Source organism: Micromonas commoda, chromosome 10, assembly GCF_000090985.2.
Source record: "Micromonas commoda chromosome 10, complete sequence".
Classification (NCBI taxonomy): domain Eukaryota; kingdom Viridiplantae; phylum Chlorophyta; class Mamiellophyceae; order Mamiellales; family Mamiellaceae; genus Micromonas; species Micromonas commoda.
The window spans coordinates 410,902-432,124 of record NC_013047.1 but is presented as its reverse complement, the minus strand read 5'-3'; the positions used below and the strand labels follow the sequence as shown (position 1 = coordinate 432,124).

Sequence of the window (21,223 nt, the reverse complement as noted above, 5' to 3'; positions counted from 1 at the left end):
GACGGACCATCCACGATGGCGGTGGACGCGGACGAGACGTACCTCTCCGACCTCCTCTCCTACTCGCTCGAGCGCCTCAACAAGGAGCCCGAGGCGCTCGCGAACGAGGAGACTCGGCTGAGGGATGGGGTGCGGGACGCGGCCGTGCGGCACTACAGGGCGTTCGTCGACGCGGGCGGCTGCTATCAGAGCGTGCGCGACGAGGTGCGCCAGATCCAGCGCGGGTTGGAGGCGATGCGCGCGTCGTTACCGGAGCTGCGCGCGGGATGCCAGAGGTTCGCGGGCCGCGCCGAGGAGATCTCGCGCGCGAGGGCGCTCAACCGACGGACCCTCGCGGCGCAGGGCACGCTCCTCGATCTCCTGGAGACGCCCACGCTGCAGGAGACGTGCCTGCGTCACGGCAACTACGACGAGGCGCTCGATCTCGAGGCGCACGTCGAGAAATTAGCGGCGCTGCACGCGACCGACGTTCCCGTCGTCGCCGAGCTCGCGGAGGGGTCCAAGCGATCGTCGCGGGTGATGCTCAGGCAACTCCTCACCAGGCTCAGGGGCGCCATCCAGCTCCCGGAGTGCCTCCGCATCGTGGGCTACCTCCGGCGGATGAGCGCGCTCGACGAGGTGGGACTCAGGCGCACGTTCCTGCGATGTCGAGAGGGCCACGTCGCCGACGCCGTCGCCGACCTCGACGACGGCAACGCGTACGAGTACCTCAAGCGACTCACCGATCTGCACAGGGTGCACCTCTTCGACGTCGTCATGCAGTACCGCGCCATCTTCGGCGACGGCGCGGATGCCGACGAGGACGACGGCACGGGTGCCGAGGGTGCCGAGGGTGCCGAGGGTGCCGACGGCGGGCTCCTGTACGGCTGGAGCGCGCACAGGGTCGGCGAGTACCTCGCGCTGGTGGAGAAGACGCTGCCGCGAATCGACGAGGGCGGCGCGCTCGCGTCCGTCATGGAGCACTGCGGATACTGCGGCGGCTCCCTCGCGAGGGTTGGGTTGGACTTTCGGCCGATGCTTCCGCCCCTCTTCGCGGACGCCGCGAGGGGTATCTTCACGCGCGCGATGGACACCGCGGCGGGGGAGTTCGAGCGGACGGTGGAGACGCACAGGTGGGCGACGGCGCCTTCGTCCGCGGCGGCGAGGGCCAAGGAACGGGAGCGCGACGGCGGCGACGGCGATAACATTTCCGCGCCCCCTTACGCGTTACTCGAGCACGTCCCCGTCGCCGCGCTCACGAACGGGATCCTCGCCGCGCTGAACGACCTCAGGCACTGCGCGCTCCCGCAGCTGCGGCAGCCGTTGGCGGATGAGCTGAGGGCGTGCGTCGAGCGATGCGCGCACGCGTTGATGCGGGTGGAGGCGCGACGGTTTGGACGAAGCCCCGGCGAGGAGGACCCGGACGCGGGTACCCGCGCGGCGTTCACGGGGGCGTGCAGGGCGCTGGCGGAGGTGGCGGCGCCGTACCTGGAGGGATGCTACGGGCGGGTGTTCAGGGGTGGAGAGAAGCTGGTGGACGTTCGGGGTGCGGTGGCGGGGCTTAAGAGTTCCATCGTCTCAGCCGGGCTTCGGGGTTTGGGGTAACTTTTTAATATCGAGAGAGGGCATCCCGACGATGCATGGGCGACGCGCGACGTCGACGGATATTTTGGCATCCTAAGATTACTCGTGTGACGATCGTCACCAATACGACTGGTAAAACTTCCTCCCCTTCGCAGCCTTGGCGACTTCCTCTCCGCGCTCTCGCTGCAGAACCGCGATGTCTCGCATGTCGTTGCGCAAAATTTCGGCGAGGTGCCTAGTCGCCTCCTGCTGCTCCGCGATGATCTTGTCAAACGCCTGCGCCGCAGCCTCGTCCACCGGCGCCGCGTGCGTCCCGTCGTCGATCCCGTCTCCCCTAATGCCCAGGGAGTCCTTCGGGGTTCCGACGATCGCCTCCCCGGGCGACCTGTTGGCGACTTGGAGGCCCCCGTTTTCATCCGAAAACGCAGATCCAACCGCGGGTCTCCGCCTGGCTCCATCCGCCGCGTCCGCCGCCTTCTCCGCCCGTTGCGCCGCGGCGATGGCGTCCACCCTGCGCGGCAGGGAGTTGGCGCTCTTACCGAGGGCGCCCTGCAGCTTGCGCAGGCGAGCGGCGAGCTCGCGCTCGTGCTCGTTGAGTCCCTCCTGCGCCGGCGCCGACCTGGGGTAGGGATAGGACCCGCCCTTCCCAGACGCGAGCTCCGAGCCCCCGCCCCCTTGCTGCGCGTGGTACTCGCCCTCGGCGCCCTCCAGCTTCCGCATCACGCGCAGGAGCCGGTGCGACAGCTCCGCGTGCGTCTTCGCGACGCGCTGCACCCTCTCGGCGAGCTGCGCGCCCCTGAACCGTTCGATATCCCTCGCTCGGTCCTGCACAGCCTTGAGGTACTCTCGCTGGTTGGCGAGCTCGGCGTCCTGCACGGCGGCTCGCTCGGCGAGGCACTTGAACCCGTCGCCGGGAACGGGCCACAGGCCGGCCGCGTTGTGCTCGCCGCCGACGTCCTCGAGCAGGTTTCGCCACTTGAGCTCGTCCACGCCGGGGGGCCTGACGCGGTGGTGGGGCTCCGTCACGTTGTGAAAAAAGTGCCGGAATCGAAAATCCGGATTGTTGGGATCCGCGTTGTACGCCTTGGCGATGGCCATCAGCTCGCGCTCGGGAACCAGGGTGCTCGGCATGCGCGCGAGCGCCTGCAGGTGGGCGCTGAGTCCCACCTTGGTGGTGAGCTGCGACGGCTTGTCCGCCGCGAGGTCCGCGTTGGCGTCCTTCGAATCCGCCAAGGAAGTTCCCGCCAAGGAAGTTCCTTGCGCCAAGGAAGTTCCTTGCGCCAAGGAAGTTCCCGCCGAGGCACCCGCGGCGGCCGTGGTCGTCGCGGCGGCGGAGCCGAAGAGCCCGCCCGCCGCCGAGGAGGACGCGGGGGCGGAACCCGCAGCCGTCCCCGCAGTCGTCCCCGCCGCCGTCCCGGCGCCGCCAAACAAACCGCCGACGGACGCCGGAGTCGACGCCCCCGCCGGCTTGGTCGCGTCGCCCGCCGCAGCGCCCGTCGCGGGGGCGCTCGCGGCGCCGAAGCTGAACCCTCCCGACGACGCCGCCGCGGGTGTCGACGACGCGGCGGCGGCTGAGCCGAAGAGACCGCCCGCGGGCGCCGACGACGCGGGTGCGGAGCCGAAGAGCCCACCCGCGGTTGTCGACGCCGGCGCGGTCGCGGCGCCGGTCGCGGCGGCGCCGGCGGAGCTCGCGGGCGCGGCGGCGCCGAAGCTGAAGCCGCCGCTCGAGGCGGCGGCGGCGCCGGAGGAGGACGGCGCCGCGCCAAAGAGGCCGCTCGAAGCCGTCGTCGCCGCCGACGCCGCCGAGCCGAAAAGCCCGCCAGACGCCCCGGTCGACGCGCCGAGGGCGAGCGCGCCGCCGGACGCCGCCGGCGCGCTCGCGGCGCCGAAGCTGAACCCCCCCGCGGCGGGCGTCGCCGGCGCCGCCGCGCCGAAGAGCCCGCCGCCCGAGCTCGCGGACGCCGCCGCCGTCGAGGGAGCCGCCGCGCCAAAGCTGAACCCCCCCGCCGCGGGCGCAGACGCCGAGGGCGCCGCCGTCGGCGTCGCGGGAGCCGCGGCGGCGAACAGCCCGCCGCCCGCCGCGGGTGCGGGGGTGGACGCGGCTGCGCCAAATCCGAACCCGCCCGCCGCGGGAGTCGCGGGGTTAGGGTTAGGGTTAGGGGCCGCCGCGCCAAAGTTAAAACCGCCGGGTTGCGGCGTCGCGGGCGCGGCGGCGGCGGCGCCAAACAGGCCGCCGCCGCCGCCGCTCGAGGGCGTGGACACGGGGGCTGGGGCGCCGAACAGGCCGCCGCCGCTCGCGGGCGTGGACGCGGGAGCGGGCGCGCCGAAACCTCCCGCCGCGGGGGCGCCGAACGCGTTGGTCTGCGGCTGACCGAAACCTCCGGGGGTCGCCGTCGCCGCCGCCTGGCCAAAGAGACCGCCTCCGGACCCTGGCGCGGACGCCGCGGGGGCGCCGAACGCGCCGGGGGTACCGGCGGAAGCTCCGAAACCGCCCGCGGCGGTCGGGGTGGGCGCGGATTGCCCGAACAGGCCGCCGGCGGCGGCGGGCGAGGACTGTCCGAGCGAAGATTGTCCAAACAGCCCGCCGCCCCCGGGGGTGGGCGCGGACTGCCCGAACGCGCCACCCGCGGGCGCGCCGAAGCCACCGGGGCTCTGCTGCGCGGGCGCGCCGAACGGACCCGGGGTGGACGCTGCGGGCGCTCCGAACCCTCCCGTCGCCGCGGGCGCTCCGAACCCTCCGGGAGACGATTGCGCGGGAGCTCCGAAAGCCCCGCCGGCGGCGGGCTGACCGAATGCGCCACCCCCGCCCGCGGGCGCGCCGAATGCGCCGCTGCCGCCGCTCGCGGGCCCGCCGAACGCGCCGCCTCCGCCGGGAGACGCCGCACCGAACGCGCCCGTTCCCGCCGCGGGCGCGCCAAACCCGCCCGACTGCGACGGCGCCCCAAACGGGCTCGCGCCCGTTCCCGCCGCGGGCTGACCAAACGCGCCACCCCCGCCCGCGGGCGCGCCGAACGCGCCGCTGCCGCCGGACGAGGGCGCGCCGAACGCGCCTCCCGCGGTGGGCGCGCCGAACGCGCCACCCGCGGTGGGCGCGCCGAACGCGCCTCCCGCGGTTGGCGTCGACGGAGCCCCGAACGCGCTCGTCGTCGGCGATCGCGCAAAGCCGCCCCCCCCGCCGGCTTGTTGCCCAAACGCGCCACCCCCCGCGGATGGGCTCGGCTGGCCGAACGCGCCCTGGGACGGGGACGGCTGGCCGAACCCTCCGCTGGCTGGGGCGCCGAATCCGCCGGACGACGGGGCGCCGAATCCTCCGCTCGTGGGCGTCGCGGCTGGGGCGCCGAAGCCGCCGGACGACGGGGCGCCGAATCCTCCGCTGGCTGGGGCGCCGAATCCTCCGCCCGGGGACGTCGCCGCGGGCGCGCCGAACGCGCCGCCTCCCGCGGGCGCGCCGAATCCGCCCGCCGCGGGCTGCGCGCCGAATCCGCCCGCCGCGGGCTGCGCTCCGAAGGGCTGCGATGCGATCGAGGGGAGGACGCCGGAGAGGTCAGGCGCGGATCTGAGGGATGCGCTCGTCGCGTGATTAACGGTGCGGGGCGTGGGGAGATCGCGGCACGGCGAGGTGGCGGGGAGTGGACTCACCGAGCTCTGCGGCTGGGCGCCGAACGCGGGCGTGCCGCCGCCGCCGAAGGGCTGCGATGTCGGAAACGGGAACGGGTCAGGAGCGATCGGACGCGGGCGCGTCGTAGGGCGCACGTGCAGGGCTCGAGGTTTTCAATCAGCACGCGCAGGCACGGAGAGGCGGTCGGTTTGAAATGGCGGGCGCCGCGGGACACGACGGGGGCGGGGGACTCACCGACGCGGCTCCTCCGCCGCCGAACATCGCGCTCGCTCCTACGTCACTCCGACAACACGGCGAGGTTCAACGATGCCGCGCCGCTTCCGCTGTGCGGGTCGTGTGCGCCAATCAACCGCCGGCGGCGAGACTGCAATCCGCACCAAACTCCCGCCCGCACAGCACTCCAAACTGTGGGTGATGCCTGCACCCGTCGACGGAACGAAAAAAATCCATCCATCCCTTCGATTTTGATGTGCGATTTTAACGAGGCTGGATTCGGCCCCGGCCAAGTCACAGTCACGTGGTGTGTCGGACCAGCCCAGCTGAGTGTAACCTCCAAAACCGCGAAACGTATGAGAAGCAGTCAGGGGGGTGGGGCACGAAAATCGTCAGATCAGACCTCTCGGCGGGCGTTTTCTCGAGAGGCCGCGCTTCCACGAAGGCATTCCTACCCGGCGCGACAGCAGCCGCGGCACGTTCCCCACCGGTGTACCGCCCGTGTACCGACGGAAACGCGAAGGATGCTCCCCGAGGGTTACGGCACCTCCCATCAGGAGAACCCGTTCTTCTCGCGCGAGATGCCCAAGCCCCCCGAGCCGCGCCATCACACCGCGACCCACTACGGCGCGGTTCCCGGTTTCATCAGCAGCGGCCACGCCAGCGACGCGGGCTCGCACCGCGCCAGCGACGCGGGCAGCGGCAACGAGGGCAAGATGCCGTTCGGCAGGGGCGGTGCGACCGTTCACGGCGATGCCGTCCTCGCCAACCGCAAGAAGCCGTACAAGTCGCTCGGGTGGTCCCTCATCGCGGTACGCGCCGCGCCCCCGCGATCGACGGCGTTTCGGTTTTTTTTTGGCCGCGGGCCGCGGCCCGAGGCCGCGGCGCGTCGCCGTCCCCCGTAGACCGCAGTATCCACCCGACGAACGCTCCCGCGCGCTAACCTAACGATCCGTGCCTCATTCATCGCAGGCTGCCGCCTCCGGCATCCTCATCGCGTGCATGGTGGCCGCGGCGGTGATCCCCTACGCCACCGTCGGACCCGATCACGACGTGTCCACCGACACCGAGAACCTCATGCACGAGCACATGGCCTTCTCGTTCGACTCCCGAGCGAGCAAGGGCAACCGCGCCGTGCCAAACGATGAGGTCGCCGCGCTCGCCGAGTCCGACGAGCCCCGCGTCATCACCGTCTCCCTCGAGGATGCGCTCAAGACTGACGTCGAGGTTGATTCCTACAAGGTCACCGCGCCCATCGACGACGCCAGGGCGGCTTCCCTCGACGATCAGTACCGCCGCGAGTCCTCCAGGGACCCCAACGCGGTCGTCGCAACCGTCAAACCCCGCGTCGCCCCCACCCTCGGCTCCGAACGCCATCACTCCCACCGCAAGGCTTCCTCCTCTAAGCGCTCGCACCACCGCAAAACCGAGGCCGGCGAGTCTGCGCCCGAGGAGAAGGTCGAGCAGCCGCCGCGCAGCTCGTACAAGATGCCCATGCTCGACTGGCCCCGCGAGGTCAATTTCAACGGCGAGGCCATGCTCGCGGCGGAGGCTGAGCGCACCGGCACCATCCCCGACGGATGGCCCTCCAAGCTCGTCGTCGTCCCCGCCGTGTACAACGAGTGGGACATGCCCGAGGGCGCCGCCGTCGTCGACGTCGTCCCCGAGTGGGCGCGCCCAACCTACGGCAAGAACAAGTACACCATCGGGCCGCTCTACCAGCGCAGGTTCGAGTCCAAGCCCAACTTCGTGCCCAACCACTCGTACGAGACGGGCGTCTTTCTCAAGTTTATCATCGACAACTACGATCAGCTCCCGGATGTCACCGCGTTTGTGCAGGCGGATTTCGGCTCCGCCGTGGACGACGCCATGGAGCGCCTGGACGCCATCGAGGCCAACGCCGAGAAGGTGACCTATCAGCCCCTCGGCGTGGACCTCGCGAAGGACTCCAAGCTCGGCGACGAAGGCGCGGAGGGGCCCGTCGCCAACCCCAAGCCCCAGATGAACTACGTCGAGCGTTCCCCGGCGGAGCTGGTCCAGCGCTGGAAGGCTCTTCAGTGGGGCTGGGACGAGCTCATCCACGACGAGAAGATGGGAGGCAGCGTCGGTCACTTGTCCCGATGCTGGCGCCACATCGCGCAGCAGTTTGTGCCCACCAAGACGGCGGACAGCGGTGACTCGGTCACCGAGGAGGAGGAGCTCAAGAAGACCCCGGTGACTGTCGCCACCTACCCCGGCCTCAACTTTGCGATGTCCAGGGAGCAAATCAAGAGCGTGCCCCGCGAGAAGTGGCGCATGGTGTACGACTCGCTCGTCATTAAGGGCGAGTGCGTGCCGCGGCCCGCGGGTGAACCCCGCGACGACATCCGCGACAAGTTTGACCTCGCCGTCACCCTCGAGCACTTTCCCCACGTCGTCTTTGGAGGCAAGCAGCTCGACGACAAGGACGCGGGCAGGTGCTGCGGCGAGGAGTGCGTGCTCCGCGACGCCGCGTGCGACGCCATCGCCGCCGCGAAGGAGTCGGAGAAGAAGCACTCCAAGCACTCCAAGCACTCCAAGCACTCCAGCAGGAAGGGTGACGACGCCGAGCTCGGCCACAAGAGCCACAAGAGCCACAAGAACGCCGTCACCTCGGAGCACGCCAAGGCCACCGCCGACTTTATCCAGCAGCAATTCGACGCCGACGCCATGCGCTTCAAGGCGCACATGGCCGAGGTGGCGTCCAAGCTCGCGCGCTACAACGGCTGGGACGTGGAGCTCCTCACCGCCGTCAAGCAGCCCCCCGCCGAAGCTGAGAAGGCCAAGGCCGCAGCCCTCGGCGCGGCGCCCGTCAGCCGGGATCCCATCCCCGAGCTCAACTCCCGCAAGGTGACCGTCGCCAAAGCCGCGGCTAAGACCACCACCGCGGAGCCCACCAAGGCGGCTACCGCGGAGCCCGTCCAGACCCTCAAGCCCGTGACGGCTGTCAAGGAGCCCGTCCAGACCCCAAAGCCGATGGCGGCTGTCAAGGAGTCGGTCAAGACTGCCAAGAAGCCCAAGTCGGCCAAAGCGGCCAAGGAGGACCCCGAGAAGCCCGTGGACTGGGACGCCGTGACCGATCAGGCGCACAAGTACGAGGAGACGGAGCGCGCCAACCGCATCCGCGAGGCTGCCGCGAACCAGGAGCTCATCGACAAGAGCATGTTCAACGCCGCCTTCGCCGCCGCTGATAAGGAGGTGGAGACTGCAGAGAAGGAGCTCAAGAAGGATGCCGACCGCATCAAGGAGCTCGAAAAGAAGCTCGCCGAGGCCGAGGCGAAGGCTGCTCAGGCTGAGAAGGCTGAGAAGAAGTACATGAAGAAGTACAACAAGGCTGAGAAGGAGGCCAAGGCAGCCGCAGAGTTTGAGGAGAAGTTCTCGGCGAGGGCGGCCTTCCCCGCTGCGGAGCTCGCAAAGGCTGAGGGTAACGAGGGTGCTGCCGCGGCCAGGGAGGCGCGAATCGAGGCCAGGCGGCAGGAGCGCATCGCCGAGAGGCAAGTGGCTCGCGCCGCCTCCCGAGTGTAACTTACTACTTAAGTTGGACAGGTGGAACCTGTCAGACAATACTCGCAACTCCATTTAATTTTAAGATTGAAGAAATCTCAAACCCTTCTCTCACGCGTCCGACAGCGTCAGCCTCGGGCATATGTTCATGCTCTGCAGCTCCTGGAACAGCAGCTTGCACGCGTACGGCAGCTTCAGCGCGCTCACCGTTCCCCCGTCCGCGCACTGCTGGCAAAGGTTCCGACCCGTCCCGTGGTGTTTGTACCCCAGCAGTCCGCAGTTTGTGCACACCTGCGCCTCAAACTGATCGCTGCTGATCATCAACCGCTCGAGAATCAGCATTGCCGCGCCGTAACCGATCAGGCAGTCGCGCTCCATCTCGCCCAAGCGCAAACCACCGTCGCGCGCGCGGCCCTCGGTCGGCTGCCTGGTGAGCACCACCCTCGGACCCCTGGCCCTCGCGTGCATCTTGTCCAGCACCATGTGCTTCAACTTTTGGTAATACACCGGACCCATGAAGATGTACGCCACCAGCGGTTCACCGGTGATGCCGCAATGCATAAGGTCCTTGCCGTTGTAGCTGAAACCGTGCTCTACGAGTACCTCGGAGAGTGACGTCACCGTATCGCCACCAAACGCCGTGCCGTACTTGAACTTTCCGTCCTGCAGGCCAGCCTTGCCGCCCAGCAGCTCGATCATCTTGCCCACGGTCATGCGGCTGGGAAACCCGTGCGGGTTCATGATCAAGTCCGGGCATATCCCCCGCTCGCTGAAGGGTAGGTCCGACTGCTCCACGATCGTCCCGCAAACGCCCTTCTGCCCGTGTCTGGACGAGAACTTATCGCCAACCTCGGGGCGGCGGGTGTGTCGCACCAAACACTTCACGTTGAACTGTCCCTCGTCGGACGTGGTCAGCATCACCTTGTCAACCACGCACGATTCACCCTGAGGACCTTTGTACGACTGCGCGGTGGGCCTGTAGAACGAGTCGGGCATCGCCTGCGGGTTGGGCAGCGGATCGCGGGTGTTTCCCGGGCTCTGCTTGTTGATGTACACGTCGCCGGGTGAGATCTTCTCGCCGACGGCTGCGATGCCATCCTTATCGAGCAGCCTGTGCCTGCCGTTGGGCCCCGTCTGCGCCGGCGTCGGGGGCACGATCCTGTCTTGGGTCCTGTTCGAGTACTTCTTGATGGTGCACCCGTACTTTCGGAGCACGATGCACCGGCCGAACCCCCTGTCTAACGACGCGCGGTTCATGACGATGGCGTCCTCGATGTCGTAGCCCGAGTAGGACATAACCGCGACGGTGGCGTTCTGACCGGCGCCGAGGCGATCGTACCCGATGAGCTCGATCGTCTTGGTCTTCACGATGGGTTTCTGCGGATACACCAGCAGATACATCAGGGTGTCCATGCGGTTCAGCTGGTTGAACGCGATGTTTCCCATCGCCTGCTTCCCCATCGCGCACTGATACGTGTTCCTCGGCGACTGGTTGTGGTGAGGGTACGGGATGATACCCGCGCACACGCCCAGCAGAGTGAACGGCTCGATCTCCAGGTGTGTCGTCTCCGGCGTGATCTCGCTCTCGTACAGCGCGATGTACGAGTTATTCTCCTCGTTGACGTCCAGGTACTCGACGAACCCTTGCGTCAAAAAGTCGTTAAACGTCCACCGCCCCGCCTTGAGCGCGTCCAGGTGAACCTGCTTCACCAGTAGCTCGCCGTTCTCGACGATGAGGAGCGGCCTGCACACCCTGCCGCCGTCCGACGCGATGTACACGTTCCCGGTCGTGGTGTGCACGGACACGAACTCGCCGACGCGTCCGCGGCGGCGTAGTAAACGAAAGTCCGACGCGAACCGAGCCGGGTCCTGGTGGACGCCCAGGATGTGACCGTTCAGAAACACGAGGGCGCTGCCCGGAGAGTGGAGCTCCTGCCCGACCAACAGCAGCAGCGGCTCGACGCCCAGGACGTGGGCGAGCGAGCGAAGGGGCTCCTCCTCGTCGTCGGTGGTGACGTGGGTCATGAGCGCCAGGTTTTTCACCAAGCCGCACGATTCACCCTCCGGCGTGTCCGAGGGGCAGAGCATGCCCCACTGCGACGGCTGCAGCGCTCGCGGCCCGGACACCTTCCGGGTTTTCTCAAACTGCGACGTGATCCTCGTCATCATCCCCAGGGCGGATATGAACGACAGCCTGGACAGCACCTGCGTCACGCCCTTGCGCTCCATCCTGAAGCGCTTCACCGTCCAGTTCCCGCTGCTGATCGCGTGCTCCAGGCCGTTGCTCAGGGTATCCTGTCGAATGCACTTGATGATGTCAAACTGCGTGGCGCGGTTGCTCTTGCTCAGCACCGCGTCCGCCTGGCGCTTCAGGTCCGCGTTGAGCCGTTTGAAGCAGTCCTCGAACAGCAGCGCCAGCAGCTGACCCGCGAGTTCGAGCCTCTTGTTGCCGTAGTAGTCCTTATCGTCAACCTGCGTCGGGTCCACCATGGCGTGCAAAATCCGCCGAATCATAATCGCGACGTACACGCACTTCTGCCTGAAATCGTACGCCGGCACGGGCACGTGCGCCAACACCACGCCCGCCAGGATATCCCTGGCCTCGTCCACCTTGCTCCGCTTGTTCCGCGAGTACATCATGCGAGTCGCCATGCGAACCTTGCCTCCGCAGTACTCCAGCGCCTGCTGCTGGGTGAAGATGGCCAGCGCGGAGCACTCCAGCAGGGAAGGAAGCAGGAGCGACGCGTACGCGGTGTCCGGCCCGACCATCTGCACCACCTCCTGGTCGCTCTCGCACCCCATCGCCTTGAGCGCCACCATGATGGGAATCTCGTCCGTGAAGGTGTTGTGTCGGAGGTAGAGCTTCCCGTGCTTGACCACTATGTTCGTCTTGGACTTGCGCTCGTGCGTGCTCGACGTCACGCTCGCGCCAACCTCCCCTTTGTTGTCTATGTCTATGATTATCCTGTTCTTGCTGAGCTGCTCCTGGATCAGGATCACCTTCTCGGTCCCCTTGACCACGAAGTATCCGCCCGGGTCCAGCGGGCACTCTCCGAGCCTCGCGAGCTCCTCTTCCGATTTCCCCGTCAAGATGCAGCGGCTGGACCGAAGCATGAGGGGTATCCGCCCGATGGTCACCCCCCCGACGCCGTTCTTGCTGGTGTTCGTGACGATCTCCTTACCCCGCGTGTATTCCACGTCCACCGTGACCGGCGCCGCGTAGGTCATATCTCGCAGGCGGCACTGCTGCGGCGTGATTTCCTCCACGATGAAGTCCTCCTCCACCGATGGCTTGCCCACTTGGATGTTGGTGTACTTGAGGTAGAAGTTCGGGTCGGTGTCGCACGTGACCTTCTCGTTCGCCTTGGCGGCGATGATCTTCTTGATCTCTTCGTTGATGAGGTAGTTGAACGAGTCGATGTGCTGCCGTACGAGGCCTCTGACCTTGAGGAACGCGGGGAGGAGCTCGAACTTGTCCTTCAGGGTCTTGATTGGAGCGTTCAGCGTCGCCGGGTCGACCTGGAGGCAGTCGGGGACCCAGTCGGGGTGGTGCACGCCGGGCTTGATCTCGCCCTTATCGAAGGCGCGCATGCGCACCTCGACGGGGGGATCGGCGATGCTGTCGTCCGCCATCGTGCCTCAACGGACGCCCGCCCCTTCGCCCCAGATTCCGGAAGAAACCCCTAACGAAGTTCGCTTTTCGTGATTCCTCCTGTCGGCGGGGCCCCTTCCCCTGCCCCGAGAGGGACTCTGCGGGCCTAGGACGGTCAGAAAAGCGCGAACGATCTCGCGGGCGACGTGCTCGACCGCTTGGAACGTCCGCGGCTCCCCTGCGCCGCGCGTAGTGCCCGCCGCGCCACCGCCGCCACCGCTGACTCGACCGCCGACTTTTTCGGCCGGTTGTACTTGTAAAGCACCGGTCGGACCATTGTTGCTTTTTGTGCCGCCCGGGAGCGAGCTCGCGCCGCAGAGGGCGCGCTCGATGGGCGACGAGGAGGCGGGCGAGACCGTCGCGGACCTCCCCCGCTTCGAGGCCGATGCCGAGGCGATCAGGGAGGCGGATCTGAGGGCGGCAGCCGCCGCCACGTCCGCGCGAGGCGACCCGACGGGAGCGGGGGCGCCGCGCTTGGGCAACGGCAAACCGAGGATCACCACCACGGCGCCGTGGGCGATGGGCGCCAGACCCGCGCCGCCCGCGAGGCAGCGACGCACCGCCGCGCCGTGGGCGCCGCCCGCGCCCGGAAAACCCGGGACGAGCCCCGAGAAGCGCTCCGGCGTCGGCCTCGGATCCATGTCCGAGTTGGGCAAATCTCTCCCTCCGCATCAGTCGACCACCACCGCGCCGCTCCCGCCGCCGCCCCCGCCGCCGCAGGCGTTCCTGGACAACTGTCCGGGTCTTTCCGACAGGCGCAGCAGCCTGCGCGTGGAGGCCATGACCTACGGCGCGCTGTTCGGCGGCGACGGCGCCGACGACGACGGGTGCCCCGTCGTGGTGCCCGTCTTCCAGCGGACGTACTGTTGGACGGATGAGCAAGTCGCCGGGTGGTGGCGCGACGCCTTCCAGGGCGGCGGAAGGGCCGCCAAGCCCGCCGCGGACAGGCTGGCGCACGGTACCGGCCGGTGCCTCTTCCGCAGGGTCTCCGACGCCGACGACGACGGGTCAGAGCCGCGCGAGAGCCTGCTGTGCCTGGACGGGCAGCAGAGGTCGACGACGACGCAGCTCGCGCTCGCCGCGGTGCGAGACGCGGCGCTCGCGCTCGTGAACGCGGAGACGGTGCCGAGGGGTGCCGACGCGGGGGTGCCGAGGGGTGCCGACGCCGACGCCGACGCCGACGCGCTGATCCGTCGCATCGAGGCGGCGCTGTGGGTGCCCGGCGCCGACGCCGACGGATGGATTCGATCGGCGGCGGCGGCTTCCTTCTCCTCGGCGGATCTTGGCGCGAGTGAGACTCCGCCGTTCGTCGAGGGCGCCGTTCCGTCGGAGCTCCGATTCCGGCTGCTCCCGTCGTGGGTGGACCGCGCTTCGTTCTTCGAGTGCATCACCGCGGGCGCCGTGCACCACCGCGCGAGGGGGATGGATCCGGGAGGAGACGCACACGGTGAGTCACCGGGCGGTGAGTCACCGGGCCCGAAAGTGCGGTATTCGGCTGGTACGTCGTCGACGCCGATGGGCCGAGCCAAGGCTCTTCTGGACGCCAAAGCCGCCGACCTCGTCCGCGCGGGCGATCGCGTCGCGTCCATCGCCGCGCTGCGCGACGCCGTCGACGCCGCGCTGGTTGGCACCAAGCTGATATACGTCGAGGTGAAGGGCGACGACGTGGACCTGGCGCAGGCGTTTCAGTGGCTGCAGGAGAAGAGCCTCTTCGCGGGGTCGATACTGTGGAACCGCGCGCCCGGCGTTGACTTCTCCGCGTGCGACCTCGTGCGCAACGCCCTCGTCGCCACCACGCTCCGCTTACCCCTCCGCGAGCAGGAGGCGTGGTACCGCGCCATGTGGCTGGATCCGCTGCAGCGAAGGTTGAGGGACGGCGGCTCGCCGCGCGCGTTTGACGCGCTGCTGAACGCGTTTCTGGTCGCCGAGGATTCGAGGCGCGAGCGCGACGGGGCGCGAATCGCGGTGCCGAGGGGTGCCGTCGCGGGGTTGCCGAGGGGTGCCGTCGCGACGGCGCTGGCGGCGGCGGACGGGACGCCGGTGGGCCCGCGATACGTCTCGGCGACGGAGCGCGACTTTGGCGCGATGATGGAATCGGACGCCGTCCCGGAAAAGTTCAAGAAGGGCGCGGGACCGGGATCGCCCATGTGGGTGTACTGCAGGTTCAGGAGCTACGTCGAGGAGGTGGCGCTGGGGGCGGCGGGGGTGGACCCGACGTCGAGGCGCGCGAAGAAGCCGGCGAAGCCCAGGAATTTTGACATCACGACGTCGGCGCCGCCGCCCGAGGAGGACGAAGAGGACGAGGACGAGGAGAAGAATTCCGGGACTGGCGACGGGGACGGGATGTGGGGAGGGGTGGAGGGCGCGCGCGACGGTGGGGAGGACGGAAACGACGCGGTTCTCATCACGGAGGAGGTGACGCGGGTGGTGTTGGCCAGGGTGGTGGAATACGCGGAGAGAAACGGACACTTTGCCGAGTAGGAAACGAAACGTGCAATCAAAATGGTAGACGAGCTAGCTAGTTTGAAACGCCCTCGCAAGGATGAGCTGAAGCGTCGTCTCCAACTTCTGATCGGTCGCAAGCGCGGGCAGCTGCACGATAAGAACGAAGCAACATCCACATCCAGGAAAGAAGCAAAGCGTCACCGCTTGTCCTTCCGCGGTATACTGGTGAATTCATGACAATGAATGTGGAGTATCCATGCAGCTGCACCCGCTTGCTTTAAAAATATCAGAAGTTGGAGCCTGGTGGAAGTGTCATCCGAATCTGACCCAAACAAGTTTCTTCAGCTCATCCTTACGCGGCGTGAACGCCCGGCGGATCAGTCCATCTCGTCCATGTCCCGCACCTCGATCTTCTTCGGCGCATTCCCGATGGCGGGCGTCGACGGCGAGGCGTCCTTCCCGAGGATTGCCGCCACCCTCCGCGACGTGTCCGGGTCGATCTCGCGCTGGGGAAGACCCTTAGTGGCGCGGTCGTTGCCGACGAGAAACTTGGAGTCGCCAGCCGCCCTCGCCTCGCGCCTGTGCACCGCGTCCCTTTGCGCGTCCGGCGGGAGGTTGGGGTACTTGGCGAGCCTGCGGTCGCGTCGCTTGGACGTCGCGCTGTTGTTCATGACCAAGCCCGCGGCCTCCTCCTCGGTGAGGCCCTCGTCGCCCGCGGCGCCGAGCATGGCCCTGTCCGTGGTGTGCTCGTCGTCGGACACGTCCTCGGCGTCCTCCAGCAGCATCGGCTTCTTAGGGCCGATCCTGTTGCCGCACGAGTCGAAACCGCCGCCGCCGACGCCCATGCCCATGAGACCCGATTCGTTCTGGGGCCCCAGGCCGATGGTGTCCCGCCCTTTGAGCGCCTTGACCTCCTCCCAGGACAGCTGAGGGGTTCGGTACGTCTCCAGGTACTTGCCCCCCTCGCGCCGGTACACGTCGAGGTACTCCTCCACCTGCCCGCGAATAGCCTTGGGGTACCGGAGAAGCAGGTCGAGCTCGCCCGCGTCCATGGCGAGGAGCTTGTCCATGATGGGCTCGGGGAGCGCGGGGAAGTGGTCGGTGATCCTCTCGCGCATCCACTCGTAGAAGTAGTAGTACTTGGACCGCGGCCTGACGTACTCGGGAGCGTTGGCCCACTTCTCCTTCTCCAACCACTCCACCGCGGCGCCGGCACCCTCGTCGAGCAACACGGACCGCGGCTTCGTCGGGAGGTGGCGCTCCGCGGCGGCGACGCACCGCGCGGAGTAGTCGCGGCGGTTCGGGTCCAGCGCGCACGCTCGGCGCCACTCCACCGCCGCCGCCACGCCCGAATCCACCACGAGATCCTCAGTCCGCCCTCCCTCGCCCGCGGCGCACAGCACGACGCGGCCGACGCCGCGAGTGGTGAGGTGCGTTCGCTTGGCGTGAAGGCGGTCGGCGTTGGTCTTTCGCGCGTCCACGTCAACCCCACCCTCGCCCATCGTGGTGGTGCTGTTCTTCCACGCGGATTTGGTCACGTCGTCGTACGACTTTTTAGGGAGAGCGTTTGGGTCAGTGCCGGGTTCGACGGGCGCATCCGGATCGACGTCGCCGTCGAGCGCGCACGGGTTGAACTCGGGGTGGTACACGTCCAGCTCGCCCGCGTTGACCACCGCGCCAGCCGCCTCGAGCGCGGCGGCGTGCATCGCCCTCGCCCCCGCCGCCCTCCTCGCCGTCTCGGTGATGGGCACGGGCACGTGCGCGTCGGCCGGGTCGAGCGATCGAAGCGGCGTCGCGGCGTCGGCGTCGAAGAGTTCCCATTCGCTCGAGCTCGGAACGTACGACAGCGCGGCGCGGGAGTCACGCAGCGCCTGCTCGTGCCTGCCGCGTCGCATGTACGCCCTGGCGCGGACGGAGTGGAGGAAGAACTTGGCTCTGCGACCGCCGAGTCCGCCAATGGCGGAACTTTGAGACCCGCCGAGACGGTCGCCGTCGACGCCGGCGGCGGCGGATGCGGAGACCCACGCGGCGACCATCTCGTCCCTCCACTCGTTCTCCTGCCCCACCGCGCACTCTTCCAGCACGGCGGTGAGTTCCACCTTGGACATGCGGCACGCGTCGGGTCTGACGGGCTTTAACAGGCGGCCCTCGCGTTGGGACGTGGCGAAGGGCGACGGGGACTCGGCTTGGGCGACGGCGTCGGCCCAGTGCTCGCACACGAAGCCGAGGGGGAGCTTGCTGGCGACGTCGCGGAGCTCGATCTGTGCGGCGCGCGCGTCGGACTTGCCGTCGTCGCCGCGCTTGTGACATGTGGCCAGCGCCTTGCGGAGGGCGTCGCACGCGTCGGTGAGCCGCGGGGGGTCCAGTCGCGTCAGCGCGCGAGCCTCCCAGAATCTCGCCTTGGTCAGGAGCTTGAGCTGCTCCGCGCGTTTGGATCCCGCGCCGCCGGGCTGCGCGTCGCTGTGGAGGTGCACTTTGAGCGCGTCCGCGGCGCGCATGGCGTCGACGCAGGCCATGTCGAACTGCACGCCGCACTTGTAAAGCGCGATGGCCCGGTTGCACAGCAGCCTCGGGAGCAGGTCCCACGCCCATCCTTCGGTGGGCGCGGAGCCATCGAGCACGAGGCTTATCGCCTTGGCGTACTCGTCCCGAGCGTCCGGCCACTTGCCCTCCTTGGCGCACTTGTCTCCGACGCCCTTGACGGAGATGGCGCAGTTCTCCGCCGCGGTCTTCGGCTGCCGCGGCGGGCGCGGGCGGCAGGGCGCGTCCATGGTCTGGCGGCACGTGCGTTATCGGCCTCGACTTCGAGGAGCTCGGAAAACGCTCGTCTCGGACCGATCGAGCCGGGATGACGTGACGCGACCGGTCGATTGTGGGGTTTTCGCGTACACGCATTTCAGTAACGTGTTTTTGACTATTTACTGTTTCATTTAATTGTTTTCATCTGACTGTCCATCATGCCACGAGAGCCGCCGATTTTATGAAAAGGCACCCGGCGGTTCGAAAAAAGCTGAGGGGGTACAGCGATCGGCGAGTTCATCAGATCTGTTGGCTCCCGTAGCCCTAGCCCCGGCGTCCTATCGGGGACCGCCCGTTCGCTAGTTCGAGTCATCTCACCCGGAGCGATGGGCGACGACGCGCAGCTCGCGCAGCTGAGCTCATGCCTGCAGCAGTCGCTCTCGCCCGACCCCTCGGTGCGCACGCAGGCGGAGCAGTTCCTGAAGGACGGCAGCGTCCAGCCCGGGTTCTCCATGCTCCTCATGCGCCTGCTCGCGTCCGAGGGCAGCGACGCCACCGTGCGACAGGGCGCCGCGGTTACCTTTAAGAACCTCGTGAAGAACAACTGGGTGGAGAAGGAGGCGGACGTCGTCGGCGCGCCCGCGCCTTACTCCGTCGCCGCCGGCGAGAAGGATCAGGTGCGGGCGATGCTCGTCGGCCTCATGCTCGGCGCCCCTCGCTTGGTCCAGGCGCAGCTCTCCGAGGCGTTGTCCATCATCTCCGCGGCGGACTTCCCCGAGCGATGGCCGGGTCTGCTGCCCGAGCTCATCCAGCGCATGGGCACCCCCGGCGCCAGGGACTTCAACGCCGTCGTCGGCGTGCTCACAACCGCGAGCACCATCTTCAAGCGGTACAGGCAGGCGTACAAGAGCGACGAGCTGTACAAGGAGCTCAAGTACGTCCTGGACACCTTCGCGGGCCCGCTGCTCGAGCTGCTCAAAGAAGTGAGCGCGGCGATCGACGCGAACGCCGCGAACCTGGAGCTGCTCGTCAACCTGTTCAAGTGCCTGAGGTTGATCTGCCGCATCTTCTTCTCGCTGAACAGCCAGGAGCTCCCGGAGGTTTTCGAGGACAACATGGACGCGTGGATGGGCGAGTTTCACAAGTTCCTGTGCTACGACAACCCCGCGCTGGCCGCGGTGGACAACAAGGACAGGGAGAAGGCTGGCGCGGTTGACCAGGTGAAAGCCGCCATCTGCGACAACGTCAACCTATACATCGAGAAGAACGAGGAGGAGTTCCAGAGGTTCCTCCAGACGTTCGTGCAGGACGTCTGGACGCTGCTGACGAAAACAGGGTTGGAGCCCAACAAGGACCACCTGGTGACTTCCGGCGTCAGGTTCCTGACCACGGTTGCCAACAGCGTCCACCACCAGCTCTTCGCGGGGGGCGATACCCTTCGACAGGTTTGCGAATCCATCGTCATACCCAACCTGCAGTTCAGGGAGGACGACGAGGAGCTCTTCGAGTCCAACCACGTGGAGTACATTCGACGGGACATCGAGGGGAGCGACAGCGACACCCGCAGGAGGGGAGCGTGCGAGTTGGTCAAGGGCCTCACCGCGAAATTCCCCGAGGTGATGACGCAGTCCGTCAGCGGATACGTCGCCGCTCTGCTGGGTCAGTACGCGGCGGACCCGAGCAACAGCTGGAAGGCGAAAGACGCCGCGGTGTACCTCGTCATCTCCCTCGTGGTCAAATCCAAGAGCGTCGTCAAGGGCGCCACCGAGACGAACGACCTCGTCAGCATCACCGATTTCTTCACGCAGCAAATCGCCCCCGAGCTCGCGAGAGCCGCGTCGGGGGACGCCGCGGGCGGCACCGGCCGCCACGTGCTCTACGCCGACGCCCTCAAGTTCCTCACCATCTTTCGGTCGCAGATCCCCAAGTCCATGGCGATCCAGGCCCTGCCGGCTGTGGTGTCGCTGCTGGCTTCCCGTGAAAACGTGGTGCACACGTACGCCGCAAACGCGCTCGAGCGACTGCTCACTGTCCGAGACCTACCCCCCGCCGGTTCACCCCCCGGAGCCCGGTCCCAGCCCAGGTACGCGCCCGCCGATATCCAACCGGTGGCGCAGCAGATGCTGCAGAACCTCTTCGGCGTTTTCGCGATGCCGGACAGCTCCGAGAATGAGTACGCGATGAAGGCGACGATGCGCTTGATCTCGTTCATGGGCGACGGGATTAAACCGATCGCGGGCGTGTGCCTCGAGCGCTTGAGCGGGATGGTGATGGAGACGTGCAAGAACCCGAGGAACCCGACGTTCTCCCACTACCTCTTCGAGTCCGTCGCGGCGCTCGTCAAGGCTGGCGCGGGCGACCCGGGTCTCATCGCGACGTTTGAGCAACTTCTCTTTCCCCCGTTTCAGCACGTGCTGCAGCAGGACGTCGTGGAGTTTGCGCCGTACGTGTTCCAGTTGCTGTCGCAGATGATCGAGTCGCACCCGAGCGCGCTGCCGGCGAGTTACATGGGCATATTCCCCGCCCTGTTGGTCCCCATGCTGTGGGACAGGAGCGCGAATGTCACGCCGCTGGTGCGCCTGCTGGAGGCGTACCTGCGAAAGGCTCCGAACGAGGTTCACGGCGCGGGCCACATCCAGGGCATCCTGGGCGTGTTCCAGAAGCTCGTCTCGAGCAGGGCGCAGGACCACCACGGGTTCTTCATCCTCAACGCGTTCGTCGAGGCGCTGCCGCTCGCGGCGTGGGCGGACAAGCTCCCCGCCGTCTGGGGCATCCTGTTCCAGCGGCTGCAGTCGAGCAAGACGACCAAGTTCTCCAAGTGCTTCGTCGTCTTCCTCTCGCTCCTCGCCGCCAAGCACGGGGTACCGTCCGTCACCGAGTCCATGTCCAAGGTGCAGCCCGGTATCTTCGAGATGGTGCTCACCGGCGTCGTCGCCGACGCCATCGCGAACATCTCGGGCGCCGTCGAGGAGAAGGTTGTCGCCGTCGCGGGTGCCAAGTTTCTGACCGAGTGCCCGGCGGTGATGGCGCAAGACGCGGCGTGGGCCAAGCTGCTCACCGCCGTGGTGACCATGATGGAGCGCCCCGCGGAGCACAAGGGCGAGGAGGACCTGGACGCGGAGGCTGAGGAGGCGGAGGCCAGGGCGGGATACTCCGCCGCGTACAACGCCCTGAGGCAGGCGCAACGGAAGGAGACCGATCCCGTGCCGGATGTCACGGATCCGAAAGTGAACCTGGCGAGGGCGCTGGCGGGGGCGTCGGCGCAGCAGCCCGGGAGGATCGGGAGCATCGTGTCGGGGCAGTGCGCGCCGGAGGTGCAGCAGGCGATCGCGGGATACTGCGCTCAGGGTGGGGTGGCCATCCAGTGACGGGGGAGTCGCCGCCTGGCTGTTTCGATGAGACGATCGGTTTATTTTTTCAATGGAACGCACGCGTTCTCACCCAAGAATTCGTCCCGGCATCGCTCCCCG

The 21,223-nt window shown here is 67.8% G+C and overlaps 8 protein-coding genes across 8 annotated transcripts; 4 read left to right on the top strand and 4 right to left on the bottom strand.

Annotated features, from left to right (window-relative positions):
• The first annotated feature begins 195 nt into the window (after positions 1-195).
• Positions 196-1,615, top strand: MICPUN_109013 (predicted protein). Its single transcript, XM_002508681.1, has one exon. It carries the CDS (start codon positions 235-237, stop codon positions 1,582-1,584), a length of 1,350 nt encoding a protein of 449 aa, XP_002508727.1. The 5' UTR covers positions 196-234; the 3' UTR covers positions 1,585-1,615.
• A 65-nt stretch (positions 1,616-1,680) lies between these two features.
• MICPUN_61855 (predicted protein) lies at positions 1,681-3,438 on the bottom strand (the record flags this gene model as incomplete). Its single annotated transcript, XM_002508408.1, has 1 exon — positions 1,681-3,438. A coding segment is annotated over one exon (1,758 nt), but the record flags the coding sequence as incomplete, so codon positions are not given.
• Positions 3,439-4,300: 862 nt separating this feature from the next.
• On the bottom strand, positions 4,301-5,443 carry MICPUN_61854 (predicted protein; the record flags this gene model as incomplete). Its single annotated transcript, XM_002508407.1, has 2 exons — positions 4,301-5,253; positions 5,417-5,443. Coding segments are annotated over 2 exons (980 nt in total), but the record flags the coding sequence as incomplete, so codon positions are not given.
• Positions 5,444-5,976: 533 nt separating this feature from the next.
• Positions 5,977-9,020, top strand: MICPUN_106142 (predicted protein; the record flags this gene model as incomplete). Its single annotated transcript, XM_002508680.1, has 2 exons — positions 5,977-6,207; positions 6,368-9,020. The coding sequence occupies 2 exons, from the start codon at positions 5,977-5,979 to the stop codon at positions 8,936-8,938; spliced, it is 2,802 nt and encodes a 933-aa protein (XP_002508726.1). The 3' UTR covers positions 8,939-9,020.
• An 8-nt stretch (positions 9,021-9,028) lies between these two features.
• Positions 9,029-12,508, bottom strand: MICPUN_86086 (predicted protein; the record flags this gene model as incomplete). Its single annotated transcript, XM_002508406.1, has 1 exon — positions 9,029-12,508. The coding sequence occupies one exon, from the start codon at positions 12,506-12,508 to the stop codon at positions 9,029-9,031; it is 3,480 nt and encodes a 1,159-aa protein (XP_002508452.1).
• Positions 12,509-12,899: 391 nt separating this feature from the next.
• On the top strand, positions 12,900-15,050 carry MICPUN_102650 (predicted protein; the record flags this gene model as incomplete). The annotated part of the gene is made up of 1 exon (XM_002508679.1): positions 12,900-15,050. The coding sequence occupies one exon, from the start codon at positions 12,900-12,902 to the stop codon at positions 15,048-15,050; it is 2,151 nt and encodes a 716-aa protein (XP_002508725.1).
• A 341-nt stretch (positions 15,051-15,391) lies between these two features.
• Positions 15,392-17,785, bottom strand: MICPUN_102649 (predicted protein; the record flags this gene model as incomplete). The annotated part of the gene is made up of 1 exon (XM_002508405.1): positions 15,392-17,785. One exon carries the CDS (start codon positions 17,783-17,785, stop codon positions 15,392-15,394), a length of 2,394 nt encoding a protein of 797 aa, XP_002508451.1.
• A 354-nt stretch (positions 17,786-18,139) lies between these two features.
• On the top strand, positions 18,140-21,121 carry MICPUN_97954 (predicted protein; the record flags this gene model as incomplete). The annotated part of the gene is made up of 1 exon (XM_002508678.1): positions 18,140-21,121. One exon carries the CDS (start codon positions 18,140-18,142, stop codon positions 21,119-21,121), a length of 2,982 nt encoding a protein of 993 aa, XP_002508724.1.
• Positions 21,122-21,223: the final 102 nt, after the last annotated feature.

Coding starts and splice junctions, on each gene's coding strand:
- MICPUN_109013 (XM_002508681.1), top strand. CDS start 235: ATGCGCGCGTCGTTACCGGAGCTGCGCGCGGGATGCCAGAGGTTCGCG.